The 13581-nt window shown below is 36.8% G+C and overlaps 1 protein-coding gene across 4 annotated transcripts in view; it reads right to left on the bottom strand.

Moving 5' to 3' along the window:
• Nucleotides 1–13581, bottom strand: part of dnm3a (dynamin 3a) — a gene marked incomplete at its 3' end in the record, with an annotated part of 43108 nt that overhangs the window by 17561 nt on the left and 11966 nt on the right. Inside the window, exons 6-16 of one of the 4 annotated variants that reach the window (XR_014029593.1) lie at nucleotides 13372–13470; nucleotides 10159–10319; nucleotides 9906–10048; nucleotides 9566–9701; nucleotides 9390–9457; nucleotides 8995–9133; nucleotides 5346–5432; nucleotides 5124–5194; nucleotides 4978–5029; nucleotides 3377–3423; nucleotides 1626–1739 (exon numbers count right to left, since the gene is read on the bottom strand). Coding sequence is in view for 3 of the 4 variants with exons in the window: in XM_081394878.1 (XP_081251004.1) it covers nucleotides 1626–1739; nucleotides 3394–3423; nucleotides 4978–5029; nucleotides 5124–5194; nucleotides 5346–5432; nucleotides 8995–9133; nucleotides 9390–9457; nucleotides 9566–9701; nucleotides 9906–10048; nucleotides 10159–10319; nucleotides 13372–13470 (1100 nt within the window). Of the gene's footprint in view, nucleotides 1–1624; nucleotides 1740–3376; nucleotides 3424–4977; nucleotides 5030–5123; nucleotides 5195–5345; nucleotides 5433–8994; nucleotides 9134–9389; nucleotides 9458–9565; nucleotides 9702–9905; nucleotides 10049–10158; nucleotides 10320–13371; nucleotides 13471–13581 lie in introns of those variants that run through there. The other 3 variants (XM_081394878.1, XM_081394880.1, XM_081394879.1) reach the window with 3 other exon arrangements.

Genomic DNA, 13581 nt, shown 5'->3' with positions numbered 1-13581 from the left:
AGTCTCGGGCCATAAACGCCATCAGAACTGGGACAGATTTAGAGAAAGGAAGGGAACAACTGATAACAGTTTGTATTGGAGAACAATTTTTAAGGGTAAAGAAGTGATCCGTTTAAATGTAAGAATGTGTGTATGTGCACAGAATGTGTGAGAATTGCAATGTGATCTGCTGTAAGGGGTGAGGGGCTGTATCTATTCCTCTCTCTTCTCTCTTCTCTCTCTCTTTCGGCAGGCTCTAGGAGGCTGGATGGTGTTTGGACAAAGTCTTACAATTTTCCACCCAGGAATGTGTATGGCCCCAATGAGACTGCCAACCACAGAGACAGAATGAAATGAAGAGAAAGTGAAGAAGAAAGACAGGGAAAGAGATGGAGAGATTGAAAACAGTGTGATATGTTCCCATTTTAATTTTAATTTCACATTTCAAATTCTGGAACGGAATATACTCCAGGCAAACTTTAGAGGGATCATGAACACACTCGTATTGAAAAGTAATTACGGCAATAATGGATTCAGCAGAACATAAGAAACTGTGAAGTCAGCCAACTTCTTAAGTCTAATATTTAAAAACCTGTGTAAAATTCAATGTTAATGGAAAGCCAATAATTTTAATATTATGTGTTCAGATCTGAATATTTTGAGTATAATGGTGTGTGACTTTCAGAAAAATATAACCATGTTCATGCAAATTCCTCTGTTTGAAGCGCCGCACAGGTTTTGAGTTTCAGTATTCATTAAAATTAGTGTTTGCTTATATAGTCGCATGCATTTGGCAGTCGGGACGACCAATGAGCGTTAGTGTGTCTACGTCTGTGTGTGTTTAACATTCTGTGTATATCAATAACCATGTGTGTCTGTGTGTGTGTGTGTGTGTGTGTGTGTGTGTGTGTGTGTGTGTGTGTGTGTGTGTGTGTGTGTGTGTTAGTTTGACTTGGGGGGCTTCCAGCTATGTCAGGGTGATCCAGACCAAATGCCTTAATTCCCAATGGACAGAGAGAGATTGGGAATGTTCCCAATGGACATTCACATTTGGGGGTATAAGAGGAAAGGGAGCAAATAAAATATTAGCTAAGAAAGAAAAAGAAGGATTCAACAACAAAAAAATTTGAAAAATAAGTGGATATAACAGTTTCATAATCTATTAATAAAAGTTACTGCATTTAAATTACTATTTTGGTTAAGAGTATTGTAGATTTTCAGTGTCATTTTTACTTTTTGTATGTTATATGCAATGATGTGAAAAGAAATATTTAGAAGACATGTAGAAGCCCTTCATGTTTGTATTCAAGTAATATATTATCTTTGTCCTCTCTCTTGCCCCTTTGCTTCCGGCTTCCGGTCGGGAGAAGCAGGCTGTGCTGTCAATGACTGAGAGCGTTGTCTGTCTGCCTGTCTACACTTGCTGTGCAGAACTTCCTGCACCTGTACAGCAGGCACAGACAGGCAGACAGATGGCAGCCCGCCTGACAGGCCACACAGTGTGACTGACACAGAGACCAGCCAATCAGTTCCACCACAACCTGGCAGGGAACTTTAAGCACACCACTGACAACTGTATTTTACCATGATCATCATAAAGTCATTAAATGAATGAACAACACTTAATCTCTAATGCAGTTACTCGCCTCATCATCTTTAAACCAGGACAGACTCTCTGCGGTGAGCACGAACCAGTACTCCTTGGCTCCTCCTTTGATCAGGCTGATGTTATTGATGGTTAACCAACCCTTGCGAATCACCTGAGGGGCAAAAGTCACAGGTGAAAAGTCTGGGTTCATGGTTCATTAAAAAAACAGGCTGAGATTCTCTGGTCTTTTAAGAACCAAAAACGTCAAGGTGAACTTAAAGAACACACCAAATCTGTAACCAGGTGGTAAATTTCAATGGCCCTTTATCATGGATGGATGGATGGATGGATGGATGGATGGATGGATGGATGGATGGATGGATGGATGGACGGATAGATAGATAGATAGATAGATAGATAGATAGATAGATAGATAGATAGATAGATAGATAGATAGATAGATAGATAGATAGATAGATAGATAGATAGATAGATAGATAGATAGATAGATATTACAATACTACCTTGAAAAGGAGAACTGAAACAATATAATAAAAGCTAGTGAGCAGAGGATGACAGAGAAAAAACTAAGGGATGAGAGGGTGGAGGTGAAGAAAGAAAAGGAAACAGAAGATCGGGATGGCAAAGAGAGAAAGGGGAAAGGTCCAAAACATCCCGTAGGAAATATGAGTCATTTTCTGGCTGATTTAGGCTGAGCTTGACTTTCAAAACACAGTTTTATCCTGTGAGTCATTCATTCAGTTCAGCAACATTATGGACAGTTGTCATTTGGAAGTAGTATGAACTATTATTCTCAAATTGCACAGAATGTATTGATTTCACTTTAAAAAGTAAAAATAAAGAAGAAAGAAACTGAGATGAAGAGATGAAATGCAGCAAAAAAAAAGGTCGCCATGATGCATGCATGATGATTTCTTCCCCATAAAAATGGTTATCAGTATATAAAATATTCCCATAACATAGATTAAAATAAAGTAGCTCTTGTACAAATCTTGTACAAAAGTATTGCTTCACCAACCATTTCAATCAAACCTCCAAAAACAACAACAACAACAAATACAATAAAACACAAAAACATTCTCTTTATTTTGTGACTGTACCAACTTTAAGTTTGCAGCATGCACCATTTTTTTCAAAATCAGAAATTGTAAACACACTCACACGCCAAATGGACTGAGATCAAAGAGGAGTTTGAGATTCCAAACGGTTTTTAACATTAGCTCCCGCATACACGCAAGCCGTTTACTCATGTACTGTACTTACAGGGCTGCAAACCATAAGGAGGTTCATTCACAGACAGTACGCTATAAAAACAGAATTAAAGCACAGTGATTCGGAGACATTAAAATGATGAATAGGAGGATAAATGAAGCAGGTAAATAATAGTATAAGGTTTCAGGATGTGGTTTAAGATTTCAGACTGTTATTTTACAAGATACTGCTGGGCAAATCAGGATTCAGAATACAGAATAAGTGCAAAGGTCACCTGAGTCATGTTTTGGACTGTTGTGTATCTACACTGATAAGTCTTAAGGGAAGTGTAGTGCATGAAAAACACACTGTACAACAACGTTTAGGGAGTGTTTTAGCAGGTGTCGTAAAAATCTGAATTTCTGAGTCCCAGAATGTCTTTGATTTATGTGACGGCAGCAACAGACAAAGGGTGGAAAAGAAAGCGGTGAAGAGGAAGACATGGTTTTGCTGTGTTCAGAGGCATACAGGCTTTCTGACATACATAGACACAAAAACAAAACTATGTGACGCTGGTAGACAGTAGGTAAGGCTTACAGACACTGGACTCGTACAATTTGACTGGGTGGAGGAGGGGCAGCACCCTAAAACATCAGCAGAGAGGAGAGAATAAAACCATTAAGGTGGCACGGGCATCTCTCCTGGCACGCTGGCACCCTACATTGATTCCTTCAACCCAAAAAAGCATATTACTAAACACTAAAAATACCATACCATTTTCTAAGCAATGGAAGGTTTAAGTTAGTAAAGATTAGACATGTAGAGCAAAAAGCAACCATGCAGCACAGTGAGCGTTCAATGAATGTGTTACTCACCATGTGAGTGTGTGCAGGAGGTATGAACATTAAAGATCTTTTAAAAATGATAGGAATGCTTCAGGTTCATTACTAGTCCAGCTCTATTACCAAAGAAAATCATCCTTAGGATAATGTGATCAAGTTTTAGTGAAGAGTTACATAGTTCAACTGTGAGGCAGAAGGGAAGCAAAAATGCCATTCAAAATCTCCTCTGGGAAATTGAATTTTAGCCTATAAACCTTTTGAAACAGACCTACTATTAAAAAAAAATCTTGTTTAATACCTGGTGAAGCACAACAATTAAAACTGCAATAAGACAAACAGAGGCTCGAGGGCTCTGAAGGTGCAGTCAAATTTACCATTGTTCAGCAAATTTCGAAGGCAGAAATCCAGTTATTTCAATAGGAACCCACATGATCGGGGAATTTCCCCATGCATATTTTGTAATGGAATTCTTCACGTTGACCAATAGAAAGCTTTTTGGTTAGAAAGTGATTGTTGAGTGAGCTTTTCTTGCATACCATGTATTAGAAGATAGGCAATACATTGGTGAGCCACCTAAAAACTGCTCAGTCAAATGCATAAAAAGAATGAGAAATATACTTCCACAACCAAGGCCATGAAAAAAGTGGGCAGCCATTGTTGAGCTCTACAGGGCTCATAATTGTTAAGAGCCAATTTCAGCAGTAACTATAACTCTACTGCTAAACAAATGGGGCCATGAAAGCTTGTTACAGAATAGGAGCAAAAAAAAGTCATCAGAGAGGCAGAACCTGATTTCACCAAGTGCAACATGTTCTTGGATTAACATCTTTGTTGATCCTGGGACAACTTTCCGAGTTTTTACAATTAGATTTGTGGGACACGTTTACAGTTTATGTCAAGTTTTGCCTCACAACCAGGGTTAGATGCTTCTACATCTGTTATTTACCTATCATTCCTTCTGATTTTAGGGATAAGTTATGGGTAGGGTTAGGTTTAGGGGTAGGGATAAGGTTGGGGCAAAATTTTCGTACAGGAATGTTGCTCCAGGATCAACAAAATATGTTGACCCAGGAACGCGTCTAACTCTGCAAAATCAGGACATGCATCAGAAACCGAGAGAGAGAGAAAAAAAGAATATTCATTTACAGCACAAAACACAAATGTTAGACATATACATAAGTCACATATTATCTGATGTGAGACAGATGAACAAGAGAGCAACAGAGCTTGAGCAGAAAAGATATTCCCTTCCAGTAAAGACTCAGTAGGACTGTCCAAACCCTGCTCGCTGATGATTTCAGATCTATACCAGGTTCATACAGTATCAACAGTTGTTCATAAAACACTTCGACTCACCTGGTTCCCTGCTGAAGGCTTCTTACACGTTGGATTGGTTTTCTGTTGTGCGCTGAAAGGAAATGTGTAAAAGGAGGGAAATCTCTCATCATGTCATTCATTTTGTGTTTTATTTCTGTCATTGTCATTTATCGTTAAAACCTTACTTTGCAAATCCGATAAAATCTTCATGGTTTGTGTTGATGTAAGAGAGCTGAATCTCTAGTGAGAGTAAAACCTGTTCAGTGAACAAACACACATATGCACAACAAGATACAACACAAAACCATAATTTGTAATTAAAATGCTCATAATGTTAATTTCATTCATATCTAAACTGTCCCTAATAGTGATTCATTCGATTGGTTGTGTGCAGGTATCAGTCTGACCTGGTCTTTGGCTTGACTCTCTCGTTCTCGAATGTGTGTGGTAACTATTCTCTCAGTCTCCTCCCGCAGTTTTGGATAGATCTCTAACTGTGGACATGCACACACACACACACACACACACACACACACACACACACACACACACACACACACACACACACACACACACACACACACACACAAACAAACAAACAAAACAAGTTAGAATAAATAAATAAAAAACATTACCACCACCCTCTTTACTGGTTTATAATTAAAGTTCCTTGTCTTATTGTCCTTCGTGAAAAAATAATGTTTTATTGAATGTGCACTCGCAGCATGCTTCAAATTAAAAATATATATATATTTTAAAAAACTGTATGATAATACTCTATATTATTATTGAAATAAAAGGCCCCACTTCAGTGTACTTAAAAAATTACACTTTTAATTTGAACTGTAGTGAGTAATTTGAATTAAATTGTCGATATTACATTTAAAGTTAATATATTTTAGATGTACTAAATTGCAACTTCATTAAAAATGTGTAATTACACAACTATTTTTAAACACATGACATACAAGTCTCAAAAGAAATGTTTTCCATTTTATTTTCTATTACTTCTTTATATTGTAATATTCTAGATAATTTAATATTCTAAATAAAATTTTGATATTTTAATTTACCATAAATGCTTGTCAGTACATATGGTAATACACTGTACTTCAAAGAAAATATAAGTAATTATAAAATTATATATAAGATATATTTAACTTCTACTTAAAGGAACACTCCGACTTTTTGGGACTTTAGCTTATTCACAGTATCCCCCAGAGTTAGATAAGTCCATGCATACCTTTTTCATTTCTGTGCGTTCTGTAAGTGTTATTTGACGCACCAACCGCTAGCCTAGCTTAGCACAAAGACTGGATGTAAATGGATAATGGTAGCATACTAATCCCAATAAGTGACAAAATAATGCAAACATTTTCCTATTTACATGTTGTGATCTGTATAGTCACATCGTGTACAAATAACAAGGCTATATGAGACAGAGACCATTTTTAATCGTATAAATACTGGGAACTATATTCTCACTAGGCGTAGGAGCACAGCTACTTGGGCGGAGTGGCTACTTGGGCGGAGTGATTAGCGCAGCACACGAGACGCCCTGTGGTGAGGAGCAGAGAGTTCGCTCAGAGTTGGAGTAATAGAGTCAGCAATTACTAGATAGTAAATTTATAGTTTACAATCATGGGTGTTCGCTGTATCTTGTCTTACAGCTTCCAAAGTTTGTAACTGTGGCTCAAAACTATATGGTTCTGGATCTTGGTTTGATACCCAGTAAAATTCCTCTGACAATTCCTCAAAGTCAGCCATGATCACGAGTCACGTTCGCTACTAGCTAGTCAGTCACGTTTGTTTTGTTTACGGAACCATCAACAGGGCGTCTCGTGTGCTGCGCTAATCACTCCGCCCAAGTAGCTGTGCTCCTACGCCTAGTGAGAATATAGTTCCCAGTATTTATACGATTAAAAATGGTCTCTGTCTCATATAGCCTTGTTATTTGTACACGCTGTGACTATACAGATCACAACATGTAAATAGGAAAATGTTTGCATTATTTTGTCACTTATTGGGATTAGTATGCTACCTTATCCATTTACATCCAGTCTTTGTGCTAAGCTAGGCTAGCGGTGGGTGCGTCAAATAACACTTACAGAACGCGCAGAAATGAAAAAGGTATGTATTGACTTATCTAACTCTGGGGGATACTGTGAATAAGCTAAAGTCCCAAAAAGTCGGAGTGTTCCTTTAAGTGGCTCAAAAGCACTCTAATTAAATGTTAACTGCATTTAATATAAATTTAAACCATAATACATTTTCATTTAATTGAAATAACCGAAAAAATTACATTCAGTTCGTCCTTAAATACTGTATATTCTTAAAGTATTTTATTTCTGTAATAAAAGTATGCTAAAGTGTACTATTTTTCATAAGGGGTGAACAAACCATCAGTGCATGTTACTCCAATAATAAAAATGATTTGACATGGTGTTCCTTAATCAAAATGTAATACCTTAATTTTTTCTCTAAAATGACTTTCCTTTCCCAGCTGATGTCAATTAGGTTGTGCAAACTATTGGAACATTGCAAACTGCTATTAAGAGACTGTTTTAGCAAACTTTTAAAAGGGTCATCGGATGCCCATTTTCCACAAGTTGGTATGATTCTTTAGGGTCTTCATGTAAAGTTTGTAACATACTTTGGTTAAAATTCCTCAATAGTTGTGTAAAACAACACCCTTTTTACCTCCTCAAAAACAGCTCTGTTCACAGCGACCCGTTTCGGTGCATGGTTTTTAAATGTTAATGAGCAACTGCTGACCCCACCCCTCTCTTCCATGGGGCATGTCGACACAAAACACGTAAAGTGCTGCTTTGGCGGACGGTATGCAAATCGCTGAGGGCGGAAATATGCTAATACGGGACAGTCCGTCAGTGGTCGTGGGCAGAGCATGAGCAATATGACATCATATTGCTCAGAAAATCCAAATGGCTTGATTATTGAGAGTGTTTAGGCTTTTTGAGGATTAAAAAAAAAGGAGAAAATGGATATTTTTCATTGTATGATGGTAGGGCTGGGCGGTATGACGTTATATATCGTTACCACGGTATAAAATGTCTATCGTTAGAGATTTTGCTAAATCGCGTATATCGCGGTATGCATTAGCACTATTGACATTTCAGAGTGAAGAAATGCATGAATGAGACTTTAAACAGTGGGACGTGCTTGATGTTAAAAAGAGTTATAAGCGCAATACATCCTGAAAAGGATGACTGGCAAACTGCTAAAGTGCGCACACAGAAAGCTGCCTCTCTCAGGTGGCAATCACGAATTCAGTTATCTTTCACGTCTTATTGTGCTTGAATGGTCGAATACGCACACAATTATGTCATGTTGTGTGGCGTATTCATGTAAACACAGCTGGTTATGTCTAAAGGAAAGTAAACAGTTGGGTGTAAACCGGATGTGTATCAGTATTATGGATCTGTGCGTTTGGTCTTAAAGTGACAGCAGCCTAATAAACCTACCTGCTGCTCTGTGTCATTAATGTGAATCAAACAAAAGAGAAAATAACTTACTGCTCTTGACTCAATAACTTGTTTTTAGCTTTAATAAGAATACATTTATATTTTATTAATACAGTAAAGACTGCAATATATTTGATTATTACATTTCTGTACTAATTCAAAGTACATGTTAAATAAACCAATTTACCTTAAAAACTTAATTATGTTTAACTCTGTTACATTGTATTTTTCTATTATTTGTAATTTGCTTATTTTTAATAACAGAAATTAGATTGCACAACATAGCTATATCATAGTATATATCCTTTATCGTGAAATAAATTTCTCACATCGTGAAATAAGAATTTGGTCATATCGCCCAACCCTATATGATGGTTGTGTCCACACACTGCAAAGACACATTTATATGCAAACACCATATAAAAGTGAATTTTGCATCCAATGGCCCCTTTAAAGTAAAATTAGAACACGCTGACTTTAATGGGAAGTGATCATATACACTTTTGTAGCATTATATTTTACTCCTTGACTTTTATGTCTATGTCCATTCACTCAGTATAAGAGTATGTTGTACCTTGTTGGTACACTGTTGTACTGTGTTGATGAGCTCCTGGATCACCATGTCTACACACTTGAGACACGGCCCTTTAAGTTTCACAATCTGTTTCTTCACTATGGCTTCAAAGGCCATATCGGGTGTGAACAGTCCTGTCCTGGATCAGCAAGAGAGGAGAGAAAATGAAGTACGGTGAGAGATAACATAATATGAACTTGCATTCTGAATATGAATATAAATGAATAAAAAGATTGAGAAGGAGGGGTAAAGGAAGACATAGAGAGAGGCACCATGTGTGAAAATATAACCTGTTTATTTCTTATAATGTTAGCAAACATTTTAAGTTCAAGTTGACTACCAACATTTTACTGAGTGCCCTTTTAAATAAGTTAATAAATGTTTGTGACACATACCTGATGCCATGGATGTTTTTAATAGCATAACTGATCTCCCTTCGTAACTCTTTCTCATCAAACTCCATCTGATGTAGTGCAACATAAACAGGACATCAGCATGAGCTCTGATTTCTGAACTCTGAATGCCATTGGATTTTTTTACTGTATTAATCAATTCAACTTTAACAAACTACCTTAACAAGCTCAAAGGGAAAACGCTCGTGAAAGACACGGTTGATTTTGGCTCCTCCTGAAAGCTGCACTGTGTCCACCTGATCCCCAGATCCCTCGATCCGCTTCTCAAAATCCAGCCCGAAGTGTTGTATCAACCTGGATCACAAATGAACAGCATGTGTTTGTGTGTGTGGCCTCTCCAGGTCTGGTCTTATCTACAATGTGTTTGTGTTTAGGCAGTAAACAAAAGTCTTGTTTATTGCAATATGGTAAAGAATAGTGTGTTTGCCTCCATGTTTGTTTGCGTTTATCTGTGCATGTGTATTTATTCTCTGAATTAGAGTGTGTGTGTGAACCCACTGCATTAAGGCCTTGGTCTTGCGTGAGGGGTCGTCTGGGTTCAAATACTTATACTCTTCTGCCTCCTTTTCCAGCGAGAGAAGCTGAGTCTGTAATTGACTACGTAACGCTGGTAATGTGTCACGGATGTGGTTGGTAAGTTGCTAGGGAGACAAAAAAGTGAAGAAATACACTTAAAGCTATCATTTCCATCTGTGGGCTCTCATGTATTTCACAAATGCGATACTTCTTGTAATGTTCTGTGTCTTGTCACCTGGTTGAGGAGCCTCTGTAAGTACGGAGTGCCCATGCAGTCTGCCATGTGTCGGTATGCAGGATGTGACTTGAAGAACCGTTTCTCTGCAGCCAGAGCTGCACCGATGTCCTTTTTTCCCTCAATGTCCTTCTGACCACGGTTTACCACACCAATATAACCTGTAGCCACAGCATTTTCTTTCTTTCAGATACAGTGTTTTACAATGACGCCTCTTTGTTTTAGAGAAAAGTCATTAAGAGAATTATCTTACAGAATATTGAACTTTGTTTGTTTTGCAGTGGAGTACCAACCAATTTACATGTATTTACATTTGAATGGGTTGCATAGAATAACAAAAATTTTAAAACAATTTTGCTTTAATGAAACTAAAACATCACACTTATAACATCATGTGATGTGATGTAGTTTTCTAAAATGGTTTTGAATTTGATCATTTGTCCATGCTCTTCTTTCACTTTTTTCAATCTTATTTTCCTGTGAAATGTCTTATTTTTTTACACACAATGGTAAGATTATATCACAGTTTTTATTAGTATTATATTTTGTCTACACAAGCCGCAGTGACTCTAAACTAGGAGGCCTCAGCACTTCATGTAAACACAGCTGGTTATGTCTAAAGGAAAGTAAACAGTTGGGTGTAAACCGGATGTGTATCAGTATTATGGATCTGTGCGTTTGGTCTTAAAGTGACAGCAGCGTAATAAACCTACCTGCTGCTCTGTGTCATTAATGTGAATCAAACAAAAGAGGAAATAACTTACTGCTCTTGACTCAATAACTTGTTTTTAGCTTTAATAAAAATACATTCTTTTATTAATGCAGTAAAGACTGCAATATTATTATTTTTTTACATTTGATTATTACATTTCTGTACTAATTCTAACTACATGTTAAATAAACCAATTTACCTTAAAAACTTAATTATGTTTAACTCATATTTTTGTTATATTGTATTTTCCTATTATTTGTAATTTGCTTATTTTTAATAACAGAAATTAGATAGCACAAAATAGCTATATCATGGTATATATCCTTTATCAGTGACTCTAAACTAGGAGGCCTCAGCAACCTCTCAATGGGGCCTTAAAATGAATTAAAATAAGACAAAGAAAAATAAAAATAAAAAATGCTAAAACAACTAAACATTAAGGTGTTTGTTTTTTATTTACACCCCAAACAACTTGTTTCTTCTTTGAAGAACTAGAATAGTTTCATTTTAAATGTGTGATTTCTAAACCTGGAAAAGCCATTATATAAAATTATTAAATTAATAAAATCTTAAAACACCATGGGGATTTTTCATAAAGAATGCATCATTTCCTGGTTATATATATATATATATATATATATATATATATATATATACAGTATATACAGTATATATATATATATATATATATATATATATATATATTCTATCAAATATTTTCTTGCGTAGAAATTCTGAGTAAACTTTTTTTTCTTCCAATTTACTCGTCCTTAAACCTTAAACAGTAATTCATGTCATGTAAATTAATTGGTTAAAAAGAGTGGGATGCCTAAAGTACAGTCAGCTGCTAAAACTTCTGAAATGTAATTATATTAATTATAATTGTTTTAGTTATTTATTTGAATCTATGGACATGCCTAGTATCTGTAATAAAAAAAAAAAAAGAAAAACTTTTTAAAACAAAACATGACAGAGGATGTACCAAAGAAAACTTTGAATATTTTTGTTGAGGACTCTGAATATTGTTGTGGACAATGGGATGCCTCGAGTCAAAAAGGTTGAAAAAAAAAGCATAAGCTCAGCTCTGTTCTGTTCTTGAGTATTGTGACCAGAGCATGTGAGCGGAGTGGAGCGGGAGCGGGCGGATCTTGGACAGAGCGCAGAGCAGCATTTTTAAAAGGACGGAGCGTAGCCTTATTTCCCGCTCCAATTTCGCTCCGCTCACACCACGAGTCTGAAGCATGCTCAGTCAAACCTAAACCAGGATCCATCTGTCTTGCGCAGTCATCAACAGTACTATTTTCAGTCAAAACTCGGCTCAATAATGGAGTTCAAAAAGTAGGCTACTTCAAAAAGGAAAATGAGAAGTCATACAGGTGTACTATTAATATAATAAAACTAACTAACAATGATAATGTGGTACAAGAAAACGAATGTGGAGACATCGTTTCAGTCAGCAAAGATTAATTTTGGAATCTCAAAAGACACATCTCTCAAAAACATGAACGTGAGCTACGCGAACACGCTGGGAAGAAAACAAAAGGTTAGAAAATTGAATACGGTAACTTGTAACAAAGTGTAAATTAAATATAGCGTAATATTCAAACAAATTCGTTTTTTCATTCAAGTAGACCTAATGGTTTGTTTTATTTAGCCGAATTTGTGTCATCTGTAATAATATTTATATTATTAGGCCCATTTATTCGTTTAATTTTACAGCAGTTTGTGTGTATGGAAGCCAATTTAAATTTTAATCGTGTGCGTTGCGCAAAAGTTCACTTATCAAAATTCTGGCCTTATAGTTAATTTACTTTTAAAAAATGTATGTATATTTTTGTTTATATAATTTTTATTTATATTATTAGGCCCATTTATTCGTTTAATTTTACAGGACTTTTTGTGTAGGTTATATTCCTTCTTACATAGGCCTGTAATTTGAAATAAAACATTTCTATTTGAAAAATGTTGTTGTTACTCATTAGTTCTTTAGGAGGTAAGGCTGCGGTCTAAGCTAACAGTGATATACATGTAGATTTTTTTCCTTTTTTGGAGCGAGCGGGGGGCGATTTGAGTGGAGCGCGAAGCAAACCTCGTTGAGCGCTGAGCGATAATGAGCGGAGTGGCCTGATGTAGCTTTGAGCGGGGGAGCGGAGGGGTGAACAGTTCCGTGAGCGATGAGCAGAGATTCTCACCGCTCCACTCCGCTCACATGCTCTGATTGTGACCCAACAAAAATGGAAAAGTCAAGGTCCTACAACTAGAAGTCAGACTGTATCCGATCTGCATAAATGACAAATAGGATTTCTAGAGTGTCTTAACCCTCGTCCATGGCTTGACTTCTGTGTGTCTAATGCATTAAGGCAGCAGCAGGAAGCATGAAGACTCTGCACCTGGCCCTGTTTTAGCCACTATAGCCTACAGCAGACTTGCTTGGCAGTGGCCCAGGTTTTAGACCAAACTGCACAGGCCTCTACTGACACATTTCTACATGTGTGCTGTACCTCTGCGAAGTGGCAGTAACCTGTTCTCCAGCACGTCCCTGACATCTGTGCCTTTGTCCACCAGATCCAGCTTAGTGATCACGCCAATGGTGCGATGGCCTGACAGTAAGATCAGGCAAAGCAGGAAGAAAAACAAGAAGGAAAAACATTACAATGATGTGAATGGGCCAAAAGGGGATATAACTGAGGACAGATATGAACCATAATCGT

Source organism: Scardinius erythrophthalmus, assembly GCF_964197995.2.
Source record: "Scardinius erythrophthalmus genome assembly, contig: HAP1_SCAFFOLD_291, whole genome shotgun sequence".
NCBI lineage: Eukaryota > Metazoa > Chordata > Actinopteri > Cypriniformes > Leuciscidae > Scardinius > Scardinius erythrophthalmus.
This window is presented reverse-complemented; position numbering and strand designations above follow the sequence as displayed.